The 25,680-nt window shown below is 40.0% G+C and overlaps 2 protein-coding genes across 7 annotated transcripts in view; both read right to left on the bottom strand.

Annotated features, from left to right (window-relative positions):
• Positions 1-7,305: 7,305 nt before the first annotated feature.
• On the bottom strand, positions 7,306-12,863 carry sdsl (serine dehydratase-like). Of its 3 annotated transcripts, none has more exons than XM_026926050.3 (8): positions 12,425-12,863; positions 11,945-12,191; positions 10,983-11,022; positions 10,282-10,421; positions 10,093-10,181; positions 9,478-9,705; positions 8,808-8,932; positions 7,306-8,380 (listed from the first exon to the last, which is right to left on the bottom strand). In XM_026926050.3, exons 2-8 carry the CDS (start codon positions 12,095-12,097, stop codon positions 8,193-8,195), a joined length of 963 nt encoding a protein of 320 aa, XP_026781851.3. In that variant the 5' UTR covers positions 12,098-12,191; positions 12,425-12,863; the 3' UTR covers positions 7,306-8,192. The 3 variants fall into 3 exon arrangements, with proteins under 3 accessions (XP_026781851.3, XP_026781850.3, XP_053093328.1); XM_026926049.3 differs by having other exon boundaries at positions 11,945-12,188; XM_053237353.1 differs by lacking the exon at positions 12,425-12,863 and having other exon boundaries at positions 11,945-12,403.
• A 151-nt stretch (positions 12,864-13,014) lies between these two features.
• ppp1r13ba (protein phosphatase 1, regulatory subunit 13Ba) overlaps positions 13,015-25,680 on the bottom strand; it is a 36,809-nt gene continuing 24,143 nt past the window's right edge. For 3 of the 4 annotated variants that reach the window (XM_026926376.3, XM_026926374.3, XM_053237350.1), the window contains 12 exons: positions 25,124-25,305; positions 24,216-24,356; positions 23,010-23,199; positions 22,383-22,484; positions 19,872-19,963; positions 18,224-18,653; positions 17,443-18,110; positions 16,585-16,722; positions 15,608-15,741; positions 15,356-15,522; positions 14,568-14,767; positions 13,015-14,236 (listed from right to left, as the gene is read on the bottom strand). In XM_026926376.3, the coding sequence (XP_026782177.1) occupies positions 14,195-14,236; positions 14,568-14,767; positions 15,356-15,522; positions 15,608-15,741; positions 16,585-16,722; positions 17,443-18,110; positions 18,224-18,653; positions 19,872-19,963; positions 22,383-22,484; positions 23,010-23,199; positions 24,216-24,356; positions 25,124-25,305 (2,486 nt within the window). In that variant the 3' untranslated portion in view covers positions 13,015-14,194. The remainder of the gene's footprint in view (positions 14,237-14,567; positions 14,768-15,355; positions 15,523-15,607; positions 15,742-16,584; positions 16,723-17,442; positions 18,111-18,223; positions 18,654-19,871; positions 19,964-22,382; positions 22,485-23,009; positions 23,200-24,215; positions 24,357-25,123; positions 25,306-25,680) is intronic. The other variant, XM_026926375.3, reaches the window with a different exon arrangement.

Here is a 25,680-nt window from a genome sequence, read left to right as displayed (position 1 = left end):
CCACTAGATCCAAATTGACAGAAGTGTACATCATCTGCAACAAAAACTAAATAGGGTTCCTGGAATTGCAGTCCAGTGGCTGAAATCTGCCATGGTCCCTCCAGTGGAAACGTACTCAAGGTTAATAATTGTACTTCCACTGTAGGTACCTTTTCAGGAACCCAGGAACTTTTGAGTTCCTGCTCTGACTTGCTACTTTTCTGCAAAAAGGAATTACTAGGAAATACTGGAAGGGACGTTTCAAAACAGTTCCAAAAGCATGTCAAAGTGACTTCAGGAACTATTTAGGAGAGTTCCAGAAGCCTTTCCGCAGAGTTCAGGAACCCTCTGGCTGAGATACTGAAGCCTTTCAGGTGATGTTCGAAAGTCTTAGGTGAGTAACTCCACCTTTCAGTGGAGATTGGGAACCATTTAGGAAACTTCCAGAACCGTTTCAGGAGAGTTCAAGAACCTTTTCAGGAGAGTTCCTGAAGCTTTGCCTGAGAGGTCCAGAGACCTATCAGGTTAGTTTCAGAAGCTTTCTCGACAGTTCAGGAACCCTTCAAGAGAGTTCAGGAACCATTCACGTCAGTTCCCGAAGTCTTTCAGGAGAGTTCAGGAACCCTTCAGGAAAGTTCAGAAAATCTTTCAGTGTTCTTTTCAGTCAGAGTTAGAGCAGTGTTTCTCAGTCCTGTTCTGCATGTTGTAGTGTTGTTTTTCCTGCTCACACACATCACTGCCCATAAACAGGCTAATTAACACATTTTAATTGGGAGTGCTGGAGCAGGAAACACACCATAATCGGTCTGAACTAAAATAAAGTCCGTGGGTTGAGTAAAGAGGTGACGTGTTGCTCGAGGTGTGATGTTCGTTACAGCGGTGTGAGGCACGCCGCAGACACACAGGAACTCCACCCAACTGTCAGCTCTCATTAACATCAATGAGAAAATCCATTTTATGACTTAATAAGAGACGGAATAAAACAGGCCGCTCTGGTCTGGTTAGTGGAGCTCTAAAACACGGCAGGAAAGACGCTGTGTTATTTTTCTGTCATTTGTGACCCAGTTAATAAGTTCTGGCTAGAACAGTGGAAGACTCAGCACAGACAGACCTGCTGGCTCTATAACAGTGTTCTGTAAGTGTGTGTGTGAGGGGTGTGTGTGTGTGTGTGTGTGCTTGCTGCTGACCTTGACAGAGAGTTGAACCCCAGCCTCCTGTCTGCTCAATCCATCAGTGAACTCCTTCAGAGTTCAGCAGAGCTCAAATGAAACGCACCACATGACGAGCCCACAGTGAAATACAACACTGTAGTAAAACATGAAAAAGCACAGGTGGAAGCATGAAGCCAAAAACCTCACTCAGAAAAGGTGGAAGATAAGAAATACAAATTATTTTCATTGTGGTAATAATTGATGATACGATATGTAAGCAATAAAACACACCAGGATGAGCTGTTATAGAACAATCATCAGTGACCACAATGAAGTTGATTATTTTCCTATAACAGCACTTTGCCAACAATTTCCACAAAACAAGTTAGTTCCTGTTCTCATTTACATTATAGCAGCAGTCATTCCTTCGCCAGCCCCTGTTTTCTCTGTCTTTAACTCAATAACACAAAAAAAATCGCAGCTTGTCATGTTACCGAGAAACCGCAAAGTGTAAACTCCTCTGCCCCGAAGATGTCAGAAAACTTCAACTTACAGCTTTACCTCTGACACTGGAGACTCCTTCCGTAAATGTTAAATAAATATTACACCATCTCAACAAACACACACATTTTTAAAATCTGTTTATGCATCAGTCCGAACAAGTCCCTGTGAATGAGCTGTTACTATAGAAACAATAGCGTATCACAACAAGCGCATTAATATAAATGATGTTGAACGTCTGTGAAACAAGTTAGTTCCTGTTATCACTTACGTTACAGCAGCTATGAACAGTGATCCAACATGGCGGCCTCCAGAGCATTCCAGAAGTTCAGCTGTACAGTGAAGTTAAGGTAAATTTTCACAGTAAATATTTTGGGTGATAAAGACTTCCATTAGTATTTAGCTACATTAGCCTTGTAGCTCCAAACGTGTCTTGGCCAATCAGCTACATTTGGGATAAAGGGGAACATTGCTGAAAGGTTTCTTGAATTTGGCTTTAAAAAAAAAACGTTGGTGATTCCATAACTCTCTTCAGTGGATGAACATTTGCATGAAAGTTTGAAAAACATGGCAGACAGTGCAGTCTGAAAAGTCAGAATTTCTAAAAATTTTATTACATTATTTACATTACACAGTGAACACGATTAGACATTGGGAATTCTGTGGAATATCTACACAATTCTCTGGAAATGTTCACACTTCCCTCTCCGAGAGATAATCCTGAATTTCCGAGGAAATGTATTTTTACCACACAGCTCCGAGAAAAAGGCTCGTATGGAAATTTCTTAACGGATAATCTATCAGGAAGTGACCTAACTGTCTATCCGAGTTCAGGATTAAATGTTTGATTTATGCAAATTTATGCCATTTTGTATCATTTGTATTATTTATACACACATTTATCACATCTTTTCAGTTGGAAATGCAGTCTAGTGAGCATGTGCACATTTCCTCGGGTTAGCTAGTTACATTACTAGTTTACAGCCAGCTTGCGTTATCATTATTTAATTTTTTTATTGAAATTGGACAGCTCCTTGATTATCAGGTAAAATTTCTAATCCCTCATTAGTGTAATCATCAAGGCAAAAAAAAAAAAAAAATTAAAAAGAGATTGAAAAATAAAGGGAATTTTCTTTAGAAAGTTTCACTTTTCTATTGACTAAATGTTCAGTTATTCCAGTAATGTGGTTGATCTCACACTCACACACACACACACACACACATGACTTTAGGCTGGAAGTTTACTGTAAGCATAGTATTGGTGTTTCTAATTTGACCATATGTAGTTCCTGGTAACATGCAAAGCATAAAATAACATATCACACACACACACACACACACACACACACACACACAGTGTTCTATTTCTGAATGAACTGTTGCTGTGTGTAACACAAAACAAAAAAAATAAGCCGGAACCCTAAACAGATTAAAGACAGATTGAGTGCAAAAAAAAAAAAACACAACACACAAATTAGATAAGACTTACTATTTATTTATTTATTTATTTATTTATTTTAATGAATTGATACAGATTATGAAATATACAGGAAAAACAAAGCTCTTTTAAACTGTAAGGCAATTATTTTGTATATATGCATGTAAATAACTTGAAAAATAGCTAGAAAAATGGCACACAATCAACATCTCTTCATTAACACATATTCATTGGGACTGATGGATGCAGAAGCCACGCCTCCTTCCTTCATTAGTGCTGATAGATGCAGAGGCCACGCCTCCTTCCTTCATTGGGATTGATAGATAAAGAAGCCACGCCTCCTTCCTTCCTTCCTTCTGTACCAGCTCAGGTTGTTTGGATACTAACCTACTGCAGTGCATTATGGGATTCTTGTTCTCTGTGCTTTCAGGTACAATTATAAAACAGCAAAACTCTCAAAACAGTGCACTTTGTAGTGAGCAGGGTTTGACTGTGGACATAAGGACAGTTCATGACCTGTTATTAACCCGCTACAAGGTGTTTGGTATCAGCTGTGTGTGAAAGCAGTCTCACTATCTCCTCCTGGCATCCGGAACATTCCCCAAACGCACTGACATGAACCAGGCATGTGATGTGAGCTCTCTAACTACCCTGTTTCTCCCGCACACACACACACACACACACACACACACACACACACACACACACACACACACACACACATTGAAAACAAAGTGCAAAGTTTGTGCACCTTTACCCACGAGACGTTTAATGTGAGTTCATTAAGATAGAGTTTTTTTAATGTTACAGTATTAATAATGAAATAATTAAACTATATTTCTGAATGTGATATAAATGTTGACATTTATTCCACTTTGTATTCCTCTAAAGACTTTCAAGCCACTGAAAATTTGGTTTCAATTTTTTTTTATCTCTCTGGCTTCGGCTTCCCAAACTGCTTTACCTACTTACGTCAAAAATATTAGAAATATTTGAATAATGCCAAACATGACTGTTATGTTAAGCATCTGAGATCATACTGCAGATTAGCTCAGAGATCAGACTCATCTGAGAACTGCCCTAATGGGCGTGACCTAATATTCTAAGGAGCATGTTTGATTGACAGCACTCTGGCTGAGATGCCTGTGATGCCTGTCAAGAAAGATCACAGACCCAAATGCAAAATGTTTATATTTCAAAGTTGCTCAGACTTTTAATAAAAACTCTGTGGGCGGAACGATTGATATCAGCCTTGTGATTGGTGAGAGTAAAGCATGTGCAAGTTTTATCCAACATTAGCTCCGCCCACTTTACATCAAACAGGGATGAATTTTGACAAAGTACACTGGAATGTCACCATTTAATCATATCTTTTTTCACAATGTGTACTTGACAGTTGTGTATCACACACACCTCTGTGATACATAATGTACAGGAAAGATGTAAAAAACGTTTTCACAAAACTTTTCAGTGACTGGTCGTCACTTCTGCAAACATGGCAGCTGAAGACAGTAAAGAAACATGAAAAAGAAACACAGACTGTTATGACTTAGAGCGGATGAAATGAGCAGTTTAATAAGTCAATGATTTAATACTGGAAAAAAGTAAAAGCGTCCATATCAATCAAAAAAGGGGGCAGAGCTAACCACACATTCTCTGCATACTGAAAAAGGGTGTTTGCCAGCATGTTCTGCGATAAGTACGCATTCTTGAAGTTAGCAGGGCGTGGGGTGAAACAGCACGTTTATGGAGGGTAGAACATGTGCACGTAAACAAAAGCACACTTATTTTAAAAGCACATTGGTCTCCTTTAACATCATGAGATAGTCACAGTCTTTAGTTTAAAAATCAGAAACAGCAGATGATGAAAGATCAAGGTGCAGTGTTTTAGTGAATAGTGACTGTAGCGTTCTTGAGCAAAAGCCTCAACCTCCAACTGCTCAGCTAATAAAGTGCATCGGATAAAAAGCCAATGCTGAATGAAAACAGTCAACGTGAATAATATTATCCAGCATTCGTACTCCCTGTCCCCCAAAACAGATAAGGAACGGAAAGCAGGAGATGACCTTCACACGGTTAAACATCAACTCCGTTCAGTTATCTGTGTTTTGGCTGTGACACAAATAACCACGTTTCCTCACATGAGTTCAGCGAGTTCTGCTCAGAATTAACCTGTTTCTTAAGAATGCCTGAGAAGCTCATCACAGACAGCAAACAAAATAATCCTTACTGGACTGACATCAATTTTTATTCATAATAATATATTTCTGATGTACAATACGCAACTGTCAGAAGCCAAAAAGACTTTCTGCTTTTGATCTATGCATAAATTAACATACACTTAATATGTTTAAAATGTGATATTGTGTAATTATTGCAGTTATACACTGTCAGGTGTAAATGCCATAGTACTGGTCATTTCTGTTCCTGTGTAAATCTCTCTAAGGTATAATAATGGCGAATTAAAGGTATAAAAGACGTACTGGTGAGATTGCACCATGAAATGTACAGTTATGTACTGTTTTATTTTTCTATCAGAGAGAGTAAAAGTTTTTCCAGTGGGATTGATTTAGTTGAAAAATCAAATATCATTGAAGGGAATCATGCAGCATTTGAGTTAACTCGGAAGTCTGACCTTTTCACCGAATTACGTAGTTTTGGAGTTCGGCAAGTTTACAAAGTGAGGAAAAAACATGGATGCCTCAATGAGAGCATGTTTTGTTAGCAACAAGTTAGCCAGCTAACATTAGTGATCATGATGTGTTTACTGTTTCAAAAGAGCAAACTGTATAGTCAGTGTTATAGATTTGGCCAAATAATGGGTCTATGTTGATTGATATAAAGTTAAAAACTCAGTAAAACTAGTGAAGTTATATTTTATTCACTGTTGAGTCGGAAATTCTGAGTTACGAGCTTTAGCTGAATGCAGCAGCAGGGAATGTGGATTGTGTCCTCAATCCTTGTTCTGTGAAATTTACACACTTCCTGCCCTAATTCACACACAGCATGGTGATGTCATGCCTCGCTCCAGTTTTATGCTTCTGGCTCCGACTTTAATGGGATGTGAGATTCATAATTCATAATACACAATCCAGACCACTGGCTCTCACTGAGCATTTCATTCAACCAGGTTCAGATTTCAACACTTCCCCCGTCTTTGGCTGTGTTCGGGGTCTGAAAATTGTTTCCGTCACCTTTCCCAAGTCCCAGGTTACAGATGATAAAAATACACAGAAACAGGGAGTCTGTTTAATGTACAGCACTTCTAAAGGTTTTGGCCCCCAGTGGTATCAGTGCTGAATAAATATTTAAAGAGAGCAGGTCTGGTTTGTGTTATTGGTCCAAGCTCTAATGGAGGAACGTGTTAGAAGCTCAGGCGTCGGATAAAAAAAAAAAAAAAAACAGCTCAGAGCAAATCGCACCACAAGGAGTTCAGACAAAGTTCCTGTAGATTACACATGACTCATGGCACATCCTCGCCCTCACACCGCCCCGCTCCTGACTGCGCTAATTGGAATTGGCACATGCAGGATTTGTCTGTTGCCATTGGCAAAAAGCTAAACATTTACGTCCTCCTTCCCAGCTGAATGAAAGTGTTTATGGTACAAAACTCACAACCATGAATCAATAGATGAGCTAAGCGCTGAACACTAACTCTCCTCTATCTCTGCTCAGAACACACAAACGTCTGAGCTCTAACATGAATCATAATTCTTTAGCAAGACTCCATTATTCAAGTGTGTTCTTACAGAATGAGAACAGGAGGGATGATAACACAAACTAAACACTGTGTCTCAGGTGTGTACGGAAATCATCATTTCAGTAAAACATATGGCGTCATAACATTTTTCATTGCTGGTGTCATGGCCTCATCAGAGGTCACACGATTTTTAAAGCTAATTTCAAAAGACACACTTTTAGCTAGAGAGATTTAGCTAACATAATTAACAATTTTGGATATTTATTAAATATATACTGTAATATAAGGAAAAAATGTAATTAAATGTAAATATTAACGTTGGTAGTGTTCTTGTTGGGCCGTGGGAAGGTTTGAGCTGTTTCTAAGATTAAAAAGAGGGAACACACAACCATTAGATGATAGTAAACATGGGACCCTGGAAACATAACTGGTGCAAATATAAGCATATTTAGGACTTATGTTGTTAGATTAAAATTTAATTGTAAAAAGAAAAAAAGAGAGAGAGAGAGAGAGAGAGAGAGAGAGCAGCAAGACAATAATATTAAGCATTTTATTTAACATTGATTACATTAGGTACATTGGACATGTTCATTCGTTAATTAAAATTATTTAATTGATGTGTTTTAGTCAGTCCATAACAGTGTGATGCTGAAAACAGTTATAACTGATGACTAAACCAAAAGGACAAAAACTATTTAAATGATTTGGATTAGTATTACAGTATTAGTACTGCAGCAGCGCCATCTGCTGACCGTGTTGGAGAATTAAAAATAAAAGATATTTAATTGAAGTTGCGTGGAGTTTTTTTCCTAATAATTAACCAACACAACTGAGGTAAATGGTGATATTCTTGATGCTTTTGTCTTGTTTCCACCATCACTGTGCATTTATAACAGCATTTTAACAGCTACATATTGGGTATAGCAGAACCCCTGGTAGTTAGGTTAGCAATTGATGCTAAGTGTAACTAAAGTGTGGTTTATAGCCAAATGGCGTCTCTTCCTAATAAATAACCAGCATATCTGAGGTAAATGTTGATTTTCTTGATAGTTTTGTCTTGTTTCCAGAGTCAGTGTGTCTGTATAACAGCATTTTAACAGCAATTTGTTAGCTAGCTAAACTATTAGGAAGTCGAGCACAGCAGCCATTTTAGCAGTTGCTTAGCAACAGTGTGTCCACGCCTTTAACCACTTGAGTAGTATTGTGTCTTTAACTGAGTTCATGTTCCATTTCAACATTTTTAATGGAAACCTTTAGGATTCTGATGGAAACCATGAGAGAATTTCCTAATAGTTTTGTAATGTTTTTTTTTTTTTTCCAGTGATTTCTGAGACTCTGAAGTATCATGGGAAAAGTAGTCCTGCAGTTTGTGTGGTTATTTATTAATTAAGTATAGTATGGGAGCGTGTGACAGGACATGTGATCATTTGCAGACGGTGCGCAGGTGCTGCAGTTGAGCGAGGTTAATGCTACTTCCTCCGCACACGATGATGACCAGCGGGCCGAGCGGTTTGCGCAGACGACCTTCGTCCTGCAGCCGCTGTATCACGCTGCTGTACACTGCAGCTAGCGACGCTGCACACGCTAACTCCACTAACACACGCTCTTCATCTTCACATGCGCAAACACACACACACACACACACACACAAAACAGCCAAGAAAATTATAAGTATATATAATATTGATGCTTGGTGCAAACAAAACACTGTTTTTGATACCAACATTAGTTTATATATATATGTATATATTATATATTTTAATCGTTAACTAGCAGTTAATCTAGCTAGGTAACTAACTAATCTTAGCTAGGTTATAAGTTTTCTGTTATCACTAGCTATTAACTGTTGTTATAGTTCACAGCTTTAGCTAGTTAAGTAGCTAATCTTAGCCAAGTTAGCAAGTGGTTAATGTTTTTTAGTCAACAATAGTAGCAAAGTATGTTAGCTAGCCCTACATTTGATTACTTGGGAAAGAACACAGAATACACGTAGATTATTATAGGGTAAGACAAAAAAATAAATGTAAACACATATTACCGAGAAAGAGCTCCACTGCCTGTAGAGCCTGTCGATCAGTCACTAGCTCAGAGATGACGTTGGGTCTTTTGCTGTATTCGAACGCTTGACTGCACACCGTCTTCGCTCCTAAACATTTAGCCTCGCTAATAAATGAAATAAGTCAACACAAAGAATAGAGAGGGAGGAAGAAGCTAGCTAACTAACATTTCCAGCTAGTATACTTTGATATCTCAGCTAGGTTTTCACTTTAACCACAGGCTATCATAGTTGTTGTTAGCTAAGTAACTAACATTCACAGCTAAAAGCTAACTAATTAATCAGCTGTAACTTGATGTTTACAGTTAACTTAGCTATTAATATGGTTAGTAGCCAAGATAGTTATCACTATATAGCTAGCTATTTGACATTATCTAACCAACATGAACCACCAGATAACTTGTTATTAGGTAGCTAACTATAATTGACAGCTAACTAATTTGGCTAATATTATATAACTAACACTTTGCTAACCTACAATAGGTAGGTAACTAACAATAACAGCTAATATCATAGCTAGCTAAATGTAATTAATCTCATATCAAACCTTAATAGAAACATCAGCATTAAATAATTTTCTTTCGTTGTCGCTCACAACTCTTACAACTTATAAAACGTGAGCATTAAAACCGTGATTAGCGTCGGTTTTTACCTCGTAATGTCTGGTAAAGTGACTAAACGTCCGGCTTTTATGGCTGCATTGAGACAATCCGCTCCCACAGTCTCCATACAGAGGATCGGGACGTGACCCCAGCCGACTTCATCCAGGCCCTGAACGACTCCGCAGAAAAGTCCTCCGCCTCCGATGGACAGAACCACGGCGCCCGGTTCACACGGCAGAGCCGCCTTCAGCTCGTGGACCAGACTGGAATGACCTTTCCTGAAAAAACGTCAGGATTTCTCTCATAACTATGTTCGCCAGCAAGGTGCATTTTAGCGGTTGCTATGAATAAGCAATTAGAATTCAGCAGCAAACAATATTGTTATCATGGACAGTTTCAATTTGCCGTAAATGAGGACCCTTAGAAGACACAGTCAGCACAAAATGACCAGATGTTTATAAAGGGAAAGTTCCTCGTATTCGGAATCGGGTTACGCACATGCCCATGTTGTTTTTCTTAGTTTAAATCACGTGTGTTTTATTCACACATCTGAGGTGGCAAGATGTTTCTGTGTAGGAGGGGTTCTGTTTTTCAGAGACATTCTTAATACTATTAATTATGATATATTTAGATTTAGAACAGAGCAGATCCAGAAAACTCCTCACCAGATCAGGGGATGGTCAAACGGTGGCACCAAGGTGAGGTTTTCGCTTTCAGCCAGACGAAGAGCCTCTGCGTTTGCTTCATCCCACACCTGCTCGTATCATGTGCAGGAGGAGAGCATGTTGAGAACATGTAAATGTCGGTTACGTCTCATACAGATAGTGTATTAGGACATTTGCTAATTTCCTCACCTTCCCCACGACTTGCACACTGGTGCCATGATCCTGCAGTTTCTCCACCACCAGTTTCGGTGAGGATGAAGGCACTACGATGGTAGCCGGGATGTTGAGCTTGCGTGCTGCGTACGCTGTAGCCAAGCCCGCGTTTCCACCTGCATTCAGCATCCACAGCATCAACACACACTTCCTCAACACGAAATAACTTCAATCCTGATTAAATCCACCGCATCAACACGAAATAACTTCAATCCTGATTAAATCCACAGCATCAACACACACTTCCTCAACACGAAATAACTTCAATCCTGATTAAATCCACCGCATTAACACACACTTCCTCAACACGAAATAACTTCAATCCTAATTAAACCCACCGCATCAACACGAAATAACTTCAATCCTGATTAAATCCACAGCATCAACACACACTTCCTCAACACGAAATAACTTCAATCCTGATTAAATCCACCGCATTAACACACACTTCCTCAACACGAAATAACTTCAATCCTAATTAAACCCACCGCATCAACACGAAATAACTTCAATCCTGATTAAATCCACCGCAACAACACACACGTCCTCAATACAAAATAACTTCAATCCTGATTTATAGAAATTCCAGAAAGTCTGGATGCTATCAGAGTTCTAAATCACTTTTATAAATAAATAAATAAATAAATAAATAAATAATTTCACTACATTGAACCCACCTGAAGAACAGACTACACCATTTGACTTTGAACCTGCAAGCTTAAAAAAAGAAAAAGATGAAATGAATTGTTTTGAGGTATATTTTATTATATAAAGCTTTTAATTAAATATCTGAAATATATCAAAAGACATCACAAAAGTTTATATACAGTAAACTATAAATATCCTACAGTTAAAGTTCATTCTGATTTGTTTTGATAAATCACCTGTAGTATAAGGAGTTGATGACGTCACTTCGATCCCGGAAGCAATTTCCCCTCATTCGATTCGCTTTTATAACGTTTCACAACTCACTTTTAAGGCATATCTGGTGATTCATGGTTTCTTAACAACCCTTAAATTATACATAATGTCCAAAATGTCCGATATTTTGCTTATATTAGCTTTTTTAACTAAATTTGAATGCGTTTTTCGCTTTCTATTAGTACAACAGCGCTGTATATAAAAAAAATAAATAAATAAAAAAAAAACTACATTTCCCATGAACACCCACTGCCCCGCCCGGCTAGCGACTAGAACGTTCGCTCGCTAGTTAGCTTCATACTTAGGTTTACAATTATTTTTTATGTATTTAATTAATTTATGATATTCTAAAAATGTTTAAAAAAAAAAAAAAAAAGCTAACTATCGTTGTCTTTGGCCGTCGAACTTGTTAGGTAAGTGCTGCGTAAGCGTAATACCCGGATGAGATCGCGGTATCTGATTGGTGTAGAAGCAGCATAACTTCCGTGTTCCGTGCTGACGGTTATACAGGAAGACAAAATGGACTACAAAAATATTTAAGCAAAAAAAAAAAAAATTCAAGAAATGAATTTAAAGCTGAGAAATGGTAAACAATTTCTAAATTTCGCAATCGATGACGTTGTTACACGCGTCTATTTGGCTAAATGATGAATAATTTGTAATACATGCATTGACGTGTCTGTGCATCCCGGTGGAGGAGGTGTTCATTTCCGCTCACCTGCTGGATCAGGTGTCCGATCCCTCTGATTTTAAACGACCCTGAAGGTTGGGAGCTTTCCATCTTCAGATAAACGGGGGAGCCGAGGCGCTTGGACATGTTAATGCTCTCAGTGAGAGGAGAGTTAATGTGAAATCCCTGCATGTCCGACATGATGATGATGATGATGATGATGATGATAGACAGACAGACAGAGTCCCTCTACTGCACACTACAGAATTAATGGCAAATCCTGTTGCACTTCCTGCTGAAAAAAAAAGAAAGAAAGAAAAGCAGCTTAAGGGAACATACTGTAGCATGCAGGTCCAAACTGGTTTTGTTCAGGCTCATACTGAGCTGTGGTGGTTTATCTGGTCCAAACTTGCACTATCACACATGATGCTGATGATCTACACTGTGTTTTTTTTCCCCAGCTCAGAGCACCAGCTACTTAAGATTAATGCATGATCTTAACGTTAATAAAACAGTTTTTCTGCCTACCTTCAAGCAGGTGCAGTGAGATCAGAATATAAACCTCCAGCTCGCAGAGAGATTTAAAATCACGGCTGCTTTCTCACGGTCCAAAGGTTGTTTATCAGTGACTTACTGAATAGCACAGCAAATGCACGATCAGCAATAAGAGAGACGCACCATTAACACTCTGACATTAAAGCTGCAGTCAGTGATTTTTTTATTATTATTATTTTTTTTAATCAAAGAACTCTAATCATCATCGGCGTCTTCGATCAGATATCTGCTCAGAAGGGAAAGTCCAATCTCTGTGTAATTACATAAAGTGTAATGTAGAGCAAGAGAAGCCCTTTTTCAGTTGGATTAAATTCCTAATTTGAGTATAAATGTCAAACTCGGTCCACTTATGTTTATTTCTTTACATATTTTCTTTTATATATATGATTTAAAATGAGTCAGTTGATTCGAACCTCAACCAAAATGCTGAAATATGGGATGCGATGATCAAAATCAGGTCATTCATTACATTTAAAGCATAATTAATCATATAATAATAGAATTAACTTTATACTAAAATAATAAAAATAATAATGTAATTATACAAAATGAACAAGCAGTGATTCTGATGGATCCCAATGTGAGAACGTCTTTACTGTGCACATTTACATGGCATGTGGCATGAATGATGTCGCAGATTCAGATTCAGATTCAGGCCTGTTACTCTGCATTATTATGATCTCTGATCATTATTATTATTTGCTCCCAGGTACATCACCCATACACCAGAACCCTTAAAGCATTTCATCTTGTCTGTGTTATAAAGAGCTTTTAAAAACAAGGAGGAGATCAGTACGACATATAAAACAATTCAGGCTAAATTACATTTTATTAACACCAAATGTAAACAATCGGCTGAGACGCAGTCGGAGTCTGGGGTTTGCTTCGTTAGTTTTTCACTTCAGCTACAAGGCCACCAGTTTAGCTTCAGACATTCTGTAAAGGACTCTGCTTTCTGCTATTTTATGAAACTTAGCAATGACTTTTATGGCGAGCGTGTGATGATACGCTAAACTTTAGGCTGTAGCTACATTATCCTCGTGGCTCCAAGGCAAACTTAAACAAGCAAACTTTTACACACCAGACACGACTCGGCTGTTCGTGTACATTTGGCTTTAACGTATAAATGCAGGTGTGTACAGCTTTTATTTTTCCTCCTGGATGGAAAACACAGACTTTTACCATTTTTCACGACTTTACTGCCACCATCGCTTATTTAACGTACTATTTCTCATCTCTCATACCGCCATGACCGCACACACAAACTCTCCAATATTTCCTCTTCACTCTTATTTCAGTGTCTCTCTCTGCACTTTCTATCTCCTTCCTTCTTTCCTTCCTTCCTCTCTTCGAATCAGCTGCTCAGTAGACAACGATCTGTCCTTGAGTCTTTCCTTTGTCCAACAAAAATACACAAAACTCTCTTCCTCAGCTGTCTCAGAGTGTCAATACTTTCACGTCCCACAAACTCACACCAGTACAAAAGGAAACAGGAAAACTGGTGTGTTTTCACCCCACAGACTTCTGGGTGAAAGGGTGCAGGATTTAAAAAAAAAAGACCCAAATATGATCCATTTTGCAGGCTGAAAATGGAGCGCTGATCACCAAATCTCTTCTGGCAGATAAATAAATCCAAGCTTCAGTCTCAGTTTCTAGCTGCCACGCCCTCTTCTTATCCTGGTGGCACTAAAAGATGAAAATGGGGCAAAATGTCCAGCTGGGGCTCCTGTCCATCAGGGGGCGCTACGCCAGGGACCGCTGTCGGGGTTTAATCCTCGGGTACAACTGCAAAAAAGAAAATAAATAGAGAAAATAAAAAAAGACTGATTCTAATATGCTTGGTACAGCAACAGATAAAGTATCAATCACAGTACGGGGGGGTGTGACCTCTGTGTCAGGTCCAGTAAAGGAGGTGTGGCCTCTGTGTGTGTGTGTGTGTGTGTGTGTGTGTGTGTCAGTCACAGTGAAGGAGGTGTGACCTCTGTGTCAGGTCCAGTAAAGAAGGCGTGGCCTCTGTATCTGTCAGTCACAGTGAAGGAGGCGTGGCTTTGTGTCCGTCAGTCTCAGTGATGGTTTATATTAAATATTTATTCTCAGGTGGATTTTTCATGCTCACCCCAAGCAGGTTTCGGGGAACGTAGCCCTCCTTATCATTATGTCTGGCCCACCACCACTCAGTCTCGCTCTCGTCTCTGCGCTTCAGCACCGTTAAAGCGTCTCCGTCACGGAACGAGAGTTCATCTGGACTCTGAGCTTCGTAATCCCACAGAGCGTAAACTGTCCCCTTATTCATCACCCCCAACTTCTCCTGCACACCTGAGAGAGAAACAGAGCGTTTAACAGCCTGAGTGCACAAAGCACAGACTTTATTTCATCACTTCATCCTTATTATTCAATCCATTTCATTCCTTTGTCTCTATTTCATTTTTGCTTGTTTTAAGTATCTCTTTATCTTCTTGGACTTTGGAAAGGCAGATATACCAGAAGCAGAATTCTACAAGATGAAAACATTTCACTCTACTGTTTATGATATTTATTATGGTTAATCAAAACTTGTAGGGAGTGTGTGATAAGGAATAAAACACTGTGTGTGGTGCAGTTTTAGTAAAATAATCAATAATGGGTGATGTGATAAAGCAGAGTTACTGTTACCACTCTGAAGTGTTTAATTCGTCTTATTCCACAGCAGTTTGGTATAATCGGTATACTTGGTAGGCTTAAATTATGTGGCATCACAACTGATTGAAAAATTTGAAATTTCAGAAAAAAAGGATGAATGTATTCACCTAAAATGTGAGTGTTTTTTAGAAATCAGGAACCCTAATTAGCATAATAAACCTGACTTGATAAAAGTGACTCATTCTAAACAGAGAAGTTTCCATGTGAAATCCTCATTTCTCTCACCGTAGAGAAACTGCGAGCACTGCACGTAGCCGTTCTCCATCTCCTCACACTTATCCGCCGCCGTCTCTACATCGCTGATAGTGGTGGCGAAGATGGCCGCCCCTGACTCCACCAGGAGCTTACACAAATGTACGCTGTTACACGAGGCGGCGCAGTGCAGCGGCGTCCTGTTACATGCAACAGACATTCGTTTACTAATACGTTTTAATTTACTCTAATAAGATATCGCTTCGTTTGCATTGTAGTTTGTACCATCCGTCGCTGTCTGCTGCATTGATGTTCACTCCAAAATCCAGCAGGAACTTCACGATGTGATAATGACCAGCACACACGGCGTTGTGGAGCGGCGTGATGCCTTCATCATTCGGAGTGCTGGGGTTCTCCACCTGAAATAAAACCCGAAAGGAAGAAAACGCTCGTTGGGGTGGTGTGATGAAGCGGAGTTCCTCTTACACCACAGCAAGTTGCCAACAATCGCAATCTGTATTTATTAAAGAACTACACGTCATACTATTTATTCATTTAAAGCTACATTTAATGTTCAAAAAGCAAGTTGCTTCCTGTTCTAACTGACGTTATAGCAGCTATAAACAGTCGTTCCCTCACCAGCCGCTCTTTCTTCTTTCTCTTGAAGTTAACAATTTAAAAAAAAAACGCAGTTTGTCATGTTACTGAGAAACTGCAAAGAAGAGTAAACACCTCTGTTCTGAAGATGTTGGAAAACTTAAAGTTACAGCTTTACCTCTGACTGTTACAAAGCGCTAACACTGGAGACTCCTTCCATCAATGGTAAATAAACATCCTTACAGAAAACATCACCATATCAACCATTACACATGACTTTTAATCCGTTTTTGTGGAGCGTCCACTGTACAAGTCCCTGTGAATGAGCTGTTACTATAGAAACTATAACGTATTAATATAAACGAGTACATTAATATAAACCTGTGATTTGCAGCTGCACTACTGTCCAACCTGCTGTTACAGAAAGCTAATCAACACCTTCTCTTCTGACCAATCACAATCCAGAATTCAACAGTGCTGTGGTATTAAATAATTTAACCCCCAAAGAAGCTATTGGTTACTGGGAACATCAACCGTTTGTAATTTTGTCGAGTTTGAAGTCATCAGATTTGTGACTCGAGTCCACACCACAGCGTCACTCGTGATTTTAATATTATTATTAATACTAGTAGCAGTAATTGTTGTATTTTAAGGCTGTGCTGTACCTCATATATGATCCTCTGCACCAGGTCAAACTCGCCCTCCAGAGATGCGTCCAGGAGCAGCGCCAGCGGGTTAAACTTCACTCGGAGACCATGACCCGTCCTCTCAGAGCCGGGCTTCTTCAGATTCGTCCTCTTCACCTAGCATTTGATCAGAATAAGACAATGAGATTTATTCGCTGAATGAAAAATCAGCTTAATAACATTCACTCTTTTATCCAAAAGGTTCTCTTTTTCTCTGCAGGGATTTGAACTTACACACGATAGTCTGTTAATTAGAGAGAAATTCATTCTTTTGATTCATTTGCTGTTTGTGCTGGTTTGCACATAATGAAATGAACCAAAAAGAAAAAAGTTAGCTGAGGAGCATGTAGGGCTGAAAGCATTCACATAAAACTCTTTTATACATTGTTCAGAAATACGGTGATAGAAAAAACATTTTGTGAGTCGCATCCAGCGTTTATTTCCTCTTTTGGTTTGTTTTGTTGGTCTAAACCTCCAGATTCTCCACATGGTGGTTCTGCGTTCAGTTTTCAGTTCAGTTTAGCAGTTAGGTAAAAAAAAATCTACAAAAGTGCCCAAATTGCAGTGGCATGTTTGATTCCCTTCCTACACTCGAGTCGATTCAGAGTCGAATCACTTTCTCTTTCTCTGAGTTCCCTGAGTTCACACGACCACCTCACTCCGACGCACTCGGACCTGAGTGTGATTGTTGTTTTCTCACCTGCATAAAGAACTGCACTTGGGGAGAACACACTAACGTTCTGTTTTAAACAGACTAAACTCTGCATATGTGAAAGCACCTGGAATTTTTGTATCACTAGCGATATTATTCTGGTAATGTCCTGGTGTAACACTCACCATGTTCTGCTCCGTGTCCTCTTTCTCCGCTGGCGTGGACTCTGCGTCTTCATCTAACGACGACTGATTGTTGTTATGACTGTCCTCAGGACCTTCTTTAGGATCCGTGGTGTCTGTAATCTCCGGAGTTTCTGTATGATTAGCTGTTTGCTCCGGTTGATTCTCATTAGTGTTGGATGTTGGTGATGGTGCAGGCTCTGAAACAGGCGCTGGTGTTGGTGCCACAGCAGCTTTTATAGTTCCTTCCTTTACATTTCCATTAACAGAATCAACATCGCCTGCTAAATTAAGGGCGGTGTCTGGTTGGAAGAATGGCGTAACCGTTTCCATGCCACCAGCGAGCGTGTTGAAGCGTTGGTAGAGAAGTTTCTGGATGTTGGGACCGTTTGGACCCTCAGGCTCGGTGATGGAGCTTCGCTTTTTAAGAGGACGAGGAGCGTTAGCGAGCTTCCTCCTCAGCACCTCCAGGTCGATGTCGCTCTGGTAGCGCAGGGGAGAGTGAGCCGGGGTGAGTTTAGTGGGGCTCAGGGGCCGAGGGATGTTCTCCACGCTGGGTTGAGGATTGTGGGTAATCTCGGGTTCAGATTCACGCTCTGAATCGTCTCTGGAGGACTGGAAGGGAACTGGGGACGAGGAGACGGAGCTTGGCAGCAACGGCTTTCCATAGACTGAAGACAGAAAAGGAAGCGACGTGAAGACAAGAAATATTCTGTTAAACAAGGCTGTGGTGTTGTGAAGTGTGAAGTTTCCTGAATCGTTTTTTTTTTTTTTTTAAACTTACCTGCTTTGACTGCAGCTCTGGTGCTGCTGCTTTGGTAGTTTTTGGCCGTTGGCTGCTGCAGGTAGACATGATAGATGGAGCTGGAGTTCATGGTAGCAGGACCTTTCCGAGGAGACTGAGGTCGTGACCCCCGGTCCGTATAAAATGGGCGAACCGCTGCAGCCAGAGGGGCGTCATTACTTCTCTCGCTCGGGGGTAAGACGGGAGAGCCGGCCGAGGATGTAGGACTCGGAGGGACGGTGATCCTCTGCTGGATCTGCTGCGATGAGGAACCGGAGGATTTGTGCCAGGACAGAGTGCCTGGTGCTGAGCGGGGCAGAGAGTTAGTGGCACAGACGGTGGAGTGATGCCCCACGCTGGGGTACGTGCCGTAGATCGGGGGTGGATGTTTGGACAAGGTTGTTATTGTGCCCAGTACTTTAGAAGATCCCTGTAGTGGAGGAGAGAGTGTTGGAAGTGAGTGTGTATTCTGCTATATCATCATTTTGTCATTTTATCACAGTCAGCTCCAGAATTATTGGCACCCCTGGTAAAGATAAGTAAAAAAGATTATTTAAAAATGTCTGTGGTTAATTAGCTCAATGGTAAGGATGGCTGCCAATAATTGTGACGTATGAATATTAATTTAAGCCCAAAGACGTTTTTAACCCATCTTTACTTAGAGTGTCATTAAATGTGACTACATTTTCTTTAGTTAAAAGTTAGATTGATAAAAAGATATCTTTGTAATTAATTAGTTTAATGGTATGTATGTGTGCAAATAATTGTTTGTTATAATTACATTTTCTTTAAATTTTAATTAAAGGTTATTTTTTTCAGTTGTTCAGTTTGTTATTAAGTTTATTAACCACAAATATATTTTTTCCACCATATTTTTTAGCCATCTTTATCAAGGGTGCCAATAATTCTGGAGCTGATTGTAAATGTCAATTCTCTGTGTAAGCTGTAACATATCTTAAAGTAAAATTACACTAATGCAAAAAATTATACACGTTATTGCTAACTTTCCACATCTACAGGCTAGTCACAAGTAATTAATAAGAACAAATTTGTTAGATTTAACTCTGTAATAATTTCTATCATTCTGTACATCTCACCCTCAGAGGCAGCTGGGAAAACTCCGCCCCTTACTTACGCTTTACTCCGTACGGATCTTACAGAAATTACATTACAAAAAGTAACGTTTGTAACACAAATTAACACAAAGGCAAAAATAAATGTAATAAATAAATAGATTATAAATAAATAAATAAATAAATAAAGACAAAAAAACAGAAAGTAAAAAAGAATTAATATTAAGTAAAAAAAATTAATAAGTAACACCATTAAGCAAAAAGAGTTCTCTATTTGCAAATATTATTTAATAACTGCATGGAAATCAATACTAAATAATTAGATAAAAATAATGTAAAGTGTAAAAATTTCCTGAGTTAAGAGTGAAAGTGTGGAATCATCCACCATGAATTCTTTAAGTTTAGGTTACAAAGAATTAAACTGTAGCTGGAAGTGAATTTTTAATTTCTCTTCTTTATTATAATTGATATACTTTATTATAACGTATACTAAGAGCAAAGGATTATTAGCGTAAATAAGGAAGGAATTAAACATAACTCTGTAACTCCATGTCATGCAGAGTTCAACGTCTCACCTTTTCACCGGCAGCCATTTTGCCCGGGTTCTGGCTCGTGTCCTTCCAGTCCGGGGCTTTGAGAGAGGCCATGTTCCAATTTGCATCGTTTGCTGTAAGGTAGGACGGAGCGAGAGAAGAGGAATGAGGTATAAACAGAAAGAGTAAAAATGTTCCTAGACATAACACACCTAAGACTAAACACTCGACGCTTAAGACTCCGCTAATCACGGCTTGGCGTGGAGTGTATTTGTGGTGCGTCCTCTTCTCAGATCAGGCTAAAGAGATTACAATGGTGCTCTGTTTATATGGGTGTGTGTGTGTGTGTGTGTGTGTGTGTGCGTGTGTGCGTGTGTTGACAAAGAGTGACACTTTCCCACTGACCCGGAGTCATCTCTTCTGATTTTGGCCTGAGCGTCATCTCTACGATATAGAGAAAATAACATTCAAAACAATATGTTCTTTACAGAAGATGTAATGCTGGAAACCTAAAAATTCATCTGAAGCCAAACAGTTAAGGTTAAACATGTCAGGCTGTGACTTCGAGGATTGAGAGGCTGCTGTATTCTTAATTCAGTGATGTAATTTGTTATAACCTGCTCACAGCCTGCCACAAAAATAAATCGAGTTACATAACAGCAGCTGCAGCCTCCATTGAATTCAGTGACCTTCTGAACTCCTGTGAAGTTTTTTTTTTTCAGTCCAGTCTCACACAAACACTCAGTCCATGTGCACTTCATCTGTGCTGAATAATACATAGAGCAGGTTTAAACACTCAAAACCATTGTACATACACACCAAGAAACAGACCCTCAATAAGTCTGTGCTTCCTTTTTCCTGAAACTAGGACTGGATCAGCGTGAAACATCCACAGGAAAATAATCATCTGTTTGCAGCGTTCCGTTTTCAAACAGGACGACATTAAACCAAAAGCAAAAGAAGATGTTTCTATCCTTCGGTCATTTATCATGATAATATAGAAACACCACTTCCTCTGCTTTTCACTTCTTTAAGAAGTAGGCCGCTCTGTTCTTATCATATTTTAATCCCCGAGCTGTAACTTGTCCTTGTGCAGGTGTACAGGTGTATAATAAATATAGGACGTAACTGCAGTGTACTTCAGTACTGATAGTGGCTGTAGCAGAAGTTCCAGAGAAGCAGGAAGTTTCAGACAAATGTCCTTCATCTGCTGTGCTTCTGAGGCTGTAGGAGGTGAAACCATGTAGTAGTGGTTGTTGTTTTTGTTGGGATGAAAGTAGGAACCTCTTAGGAATGATGTTGTTTCTCAGATGTTTTCTAATAAATATTTTTGCTAGTTTGATGACAGAATTGAAGTTCTACAATCATTGAACCAGGAACCACAATTTCACTTCCTACAACCACTTTGCTTGCCTCCTGTTTCTCTGGAAACTTTGTGTTACTTTCTGCTATATCTATTTATATTCCCACATAGCTGAAATTCTGTAGCCATCAGCATCCTTTGTCTCTCTAAGTGTTTACCTCTCCAACTACCTCAGTAATGGAGTACCTATCCTGAGGATGTATAGTTGCTGTGCTCTAAAATCTGCTCCTCCTGCACAGCCTCCTACTCCTGTGATCCTGAGAGCCACAAGTTGCTGCTTCTGCCATCCTGAAGCCTACAAACTTCTTTTTCCAGCAACCTGAGGCCTACAAGCTCCACCTCCTACCATCATAAGGACCATAACCTCCTTCTTCTGCTACCATTAGGACCATAAGCTCCTTCTACAGCCAATCTGAGTACCACAAGCTCTTTCTGTAGCCAATCCGAAGACCACAAGCTCCTTTTACAGCCATCACAAGGACCACAAGCTCCTTCTACAGCCAGTCTGAGCACCACAAGCGTCTTCTACAGCATCACAAGGACCACCAATCTGTGGACTACAAGCTTCTTCTTCAGCCAGTCTGAGGACCACAATGTTCTTCTACAGCCATCATTAGGACCACAAGCTACTTCTACAGCCAATCAGAGGACAACAAACTTCTTCTACAGCCAGTCTGAGGACCACAAGCTTCTTCTACAGCCATCATTAGGACCACAAGCTACTTCTACAGCCAATCAGAGGACTACAAACTTCTTCTACAGCCAGTCTGAGGACCACAAGCTCCTTCTACAGTCAATCTGAGGACCACAAACTCATACAGCCAGTTTGAGGACCACAAGCTCCTTCTACAGCCAGTCTGAGGACCACAAGCTCATACAGCCAATCTGAGGAGTTCACTAGTTCCTACTTTATTATCCAGAAGCACACAAGCTCCTACTCCAGCCATCCTACAAGCTAGTATTTCTGTATGTGCTGTTTTATTTAATAGACAGTTAATAAACATATAATAAGTACCTCAGATGAGTGCAGGAACATCTTCAAGATTGTCAAATAAGTCCTGTTGCCACACCTTTTTCCTTCAGGTGTTAAAAATTCTGTTTTATTTCTGAATTGCCGTTCAAAACACAGAAATAGGCAAAAAAAAAAAAAAAATTGACTGTTTCTCCGACTACCACAGCTGTAAACTCACAGGTGGGATGGTCTCTGGGGTCAAGGGTCACCTCACGGTTCACTACGATGTCTAGGTCTGAGACCTTCCACGGTCCCGTAGGCTTCCTCACTCTATCGTCGTCTGAGGTGGTGCACACACACCGATCCAACCAAAAAAACCCACGTACACACATACACACACACACACACATCGACGATGGACAGGGGAAACAAATACAGGGAGTGGAGGAGGAAAGACATGACAAGATACAAAAGAAAATGTGTGTTAGACAGAAAAAAATAGTAAAAAAGGATGAATTCAAGCATGAAATCGGTGTGAGTAAAGTGTAAAGATGATTGTGGATGACAGGATGGAGTGGAATTTTCTGTCCCAACTTTCAAATAGGGGCAAGATAAAAGGTGAGTGTTACTGAAGTGTTCCATTAGAAAATTATGGAATAAATGAAAAGAATAGAAATTTGGAACTGACTAAGGCATCCATGGACCTGATATTAAATATCAGTCAATATCATGATTAAATTCCCAATCTGACCAAGAACCCTTAACGTCTGTGATAGTTCAGAAAAGTTCTGAAAGATGTGTGCGGATCGTCATCATAGCAACCGTCAGGATGTCAGTATCGAAGCATTGAAACACAGAGACTCACCTGATCTGGATCGAGTGTGGCTGATTTGAGCAGGAAGTGGGTGTGGTTTAAGTGTGTCAGGGGTCAAAGGGTAGCCTCCGTCCTGCCTCCCGGTCACCGTGGGAACTTGGATGTAGGGAAACACGGCTGCGACACGACCAGAGGTGATGGGAACAGACTGAGGGGATGAAGGAGTGCTCATCCGCCCTAACTGTGGAGGAGAGAGATAGAGAGAGAGAGAGAGAGAGAGAGAGAGAGAGAGAGAGGATTAAATAAAGGTCTGAGGCTTCATTAAATATTTAAAGTATTTCATACTGGTGTAAAGTAAAATGTATCAATTTTATTCATTCATTTATTGAATAAAGGATTACTATTATTAATATTGTTGTTGTCGTTGTTGTTGTTGTTGTGGTCTTTTTGTTTGGGAAAGTCCTCAGAAGTATAGTAAGATGTGTGTGTGTGTGTGTGTGATGCCAGAAATCTAATTTTATTTCCACACCCCAAGTCAGGAATCTAAAATCATCCAAGACCTCTGACACACCCTAACCAGGACAGCTGCTCTTCCCATCTGTGTGTGTGTGTGTGTGTGTGTGTGTGTGTGTGTTTAATAATATAACAGTGAGTTTGATTTCCATTTGACCCCACAATAACTGTGTAAGTAATAAAACTCTGTGTGTGTTATGCTGTTATAGTAAAATAATGAGTGACGCTGTGGTGTGATGAAGCGAAGTTGATTATTTTCCTAAAACAGTCGTTCCCTCACCACCATCTCTTTAAGTTGGTGCAGCTTGTCATGTTACCGAGAAAGCACAAAGCGAAAACGTGAAGTTACAGCTTAACCTCTGACACTGGAGTCTCCTTCCATAAATGTTAAATAAACATCTCCTTACAGAAAACTTTATCATATCAACAATTACACACGTTTGTCTTTTTTAAATTCCGGTTATAGATTTAGTTTTAGATTCTGTGGAGTGTTCTTGAGTTTTTGTTGCTTTAATATATAATATTCCCACAAACTATAGCCTATAAATCTGTAACTAAATTCTTTTATATCAGTGAAACAGTGAAAGAGGAGTGTAAATAATATGTTTATGATTATTGTCATGGTTACAATCGGTATCAGGGGCAGTGATTTAGAACTTGGATTAGATTTTTGCGGATCTACGCTAAAGGGCTTCCCGATGTCAGAAGATAGTCTGTTGCTTTTTAACACACTGTAACACACACCTCAGCTTTCTTCCTGTAGAGGCGCTCTCTCAGCTCCTCGATGCGTCGGTCCATCATGCTCACCTCCAGGTTGCGTTTGTTCAGCAGGTCCTTGTGCTGCTGGAGTTTACTGTTCTGCTCCTGATTCAGCTTGTTCCTCATCTGAGGGACCAAATAAGTCAACACACACACACACACACACACACACACACACACGCACACCAGTTAAAGTGCTGTAGCATCTGTCTGCAGCGGATTTGCAAATGTTTGCTAATACATTAGCATGCTTGTTAATGACTGACTTAGCGTGCTCTGGATTTAAGAGTCCAAACACACAGTCCACTGAAGCCACTGTGTTTCTGTCTGACTGAAACTGTTTAATATTTCATTTCATATTTAACAATTCAACTGATACACTATTTTAATTCAACTTTATTAGGCAAATCCATAGACTTTTTATATGTGATCAATGATCTGATGTGTGAAACATCCATTAATCCAATGTGAGATGATTTCATTTTTTAAAACTGTGTTAGCTTTGATTAAAGAGAGGCGTCTGATATTTACGGTGGCCATGCCCCCTTTACTGGGACCAACAGACACTGAGGCCAAGCCTCCTAAACCGGGACTGACAAAAACTGAAGCCACACCCATTTTACTTGCTCTGACAGATGATGGGACTATGCCCCTTCACGCAACCTGACAGAGGCCACGCCTTCTCAATGTGATTAACAAGCACAGAGGCCACACCTCCTTCACTTGGAATTACAGACACTGAGGCCACACCCCTTTGACTTGGTCTGACAGACACAGAGGCCACACCTCCTTCACTGGACCAGAGATAGTCCATGTCACCATCATTTAGACTAACAGGTGTAAAGACATGTGTGTGTGTGTGTGTGAGTGTGTGTGTGTTTGTGTGTGTGTACCTGCAGTTCCTGGTACAGTTTGTGGAGCTCCAGGGCGCTGCCCCCTGCAGGCTGTGACTCTGTAATGCGTTTGTTTCTCAGATCCTCCAGCTGGTGTGTGAGGTGCTCCACCTTCATCACGGCCTGCTGTAGCTCCACCTGCTTCTCCTGGAACAGATTGCTCACATGCTCGATCTCTGCCGCTACACACGCACACACACACACACACACACACACGCACAGATCAGAAACTCTCAGTATTGTCCCATTGTTCTTTTTACACCAGAATGTAATCAGCATTGTGTTTAGCATTGTGCATGTGCATGAGTTGTTCAGCATCTCAAACAGCCTTGCTGATGTGGTCTTTCACAAAGTATGGCACAAACAAATATAAAAACAGTCGCAGCTACATCACTTCTCTTTCTCAGCACATAGTTCAGACCCAGGAAGGGGGCGTGGCCTAAAGCTTGACGTTAGAAGTGATTTAGATGAGTGACAATTCACATTTAATGCAGACTTCAAAGCGGAACTTTATTATCATCAGCATCACCTCCTGATTTGTCGTACAATTCCATCCC

The sequence above is a fragment of the Pangasianodon hypophthalmus genome, chromosome 10 (genome assembly GCF_027358585.1).
Source record: "Pangasianodon hypophthalmus isolate fPanHyp1 chromosome 10, fPanHyp1.pri, whole genome shotgun sequence".
Taxonomy (NCBI): Eukaryota; Metazoa; Chordata; class Actinopteri; order Siluriformes; family Pangasiidae; genus Pangasianodon; species Pangasianodon hypophthalmus.
This window is presented reverse-complemented; position numbering and strand designations above follow the sequence as displayed.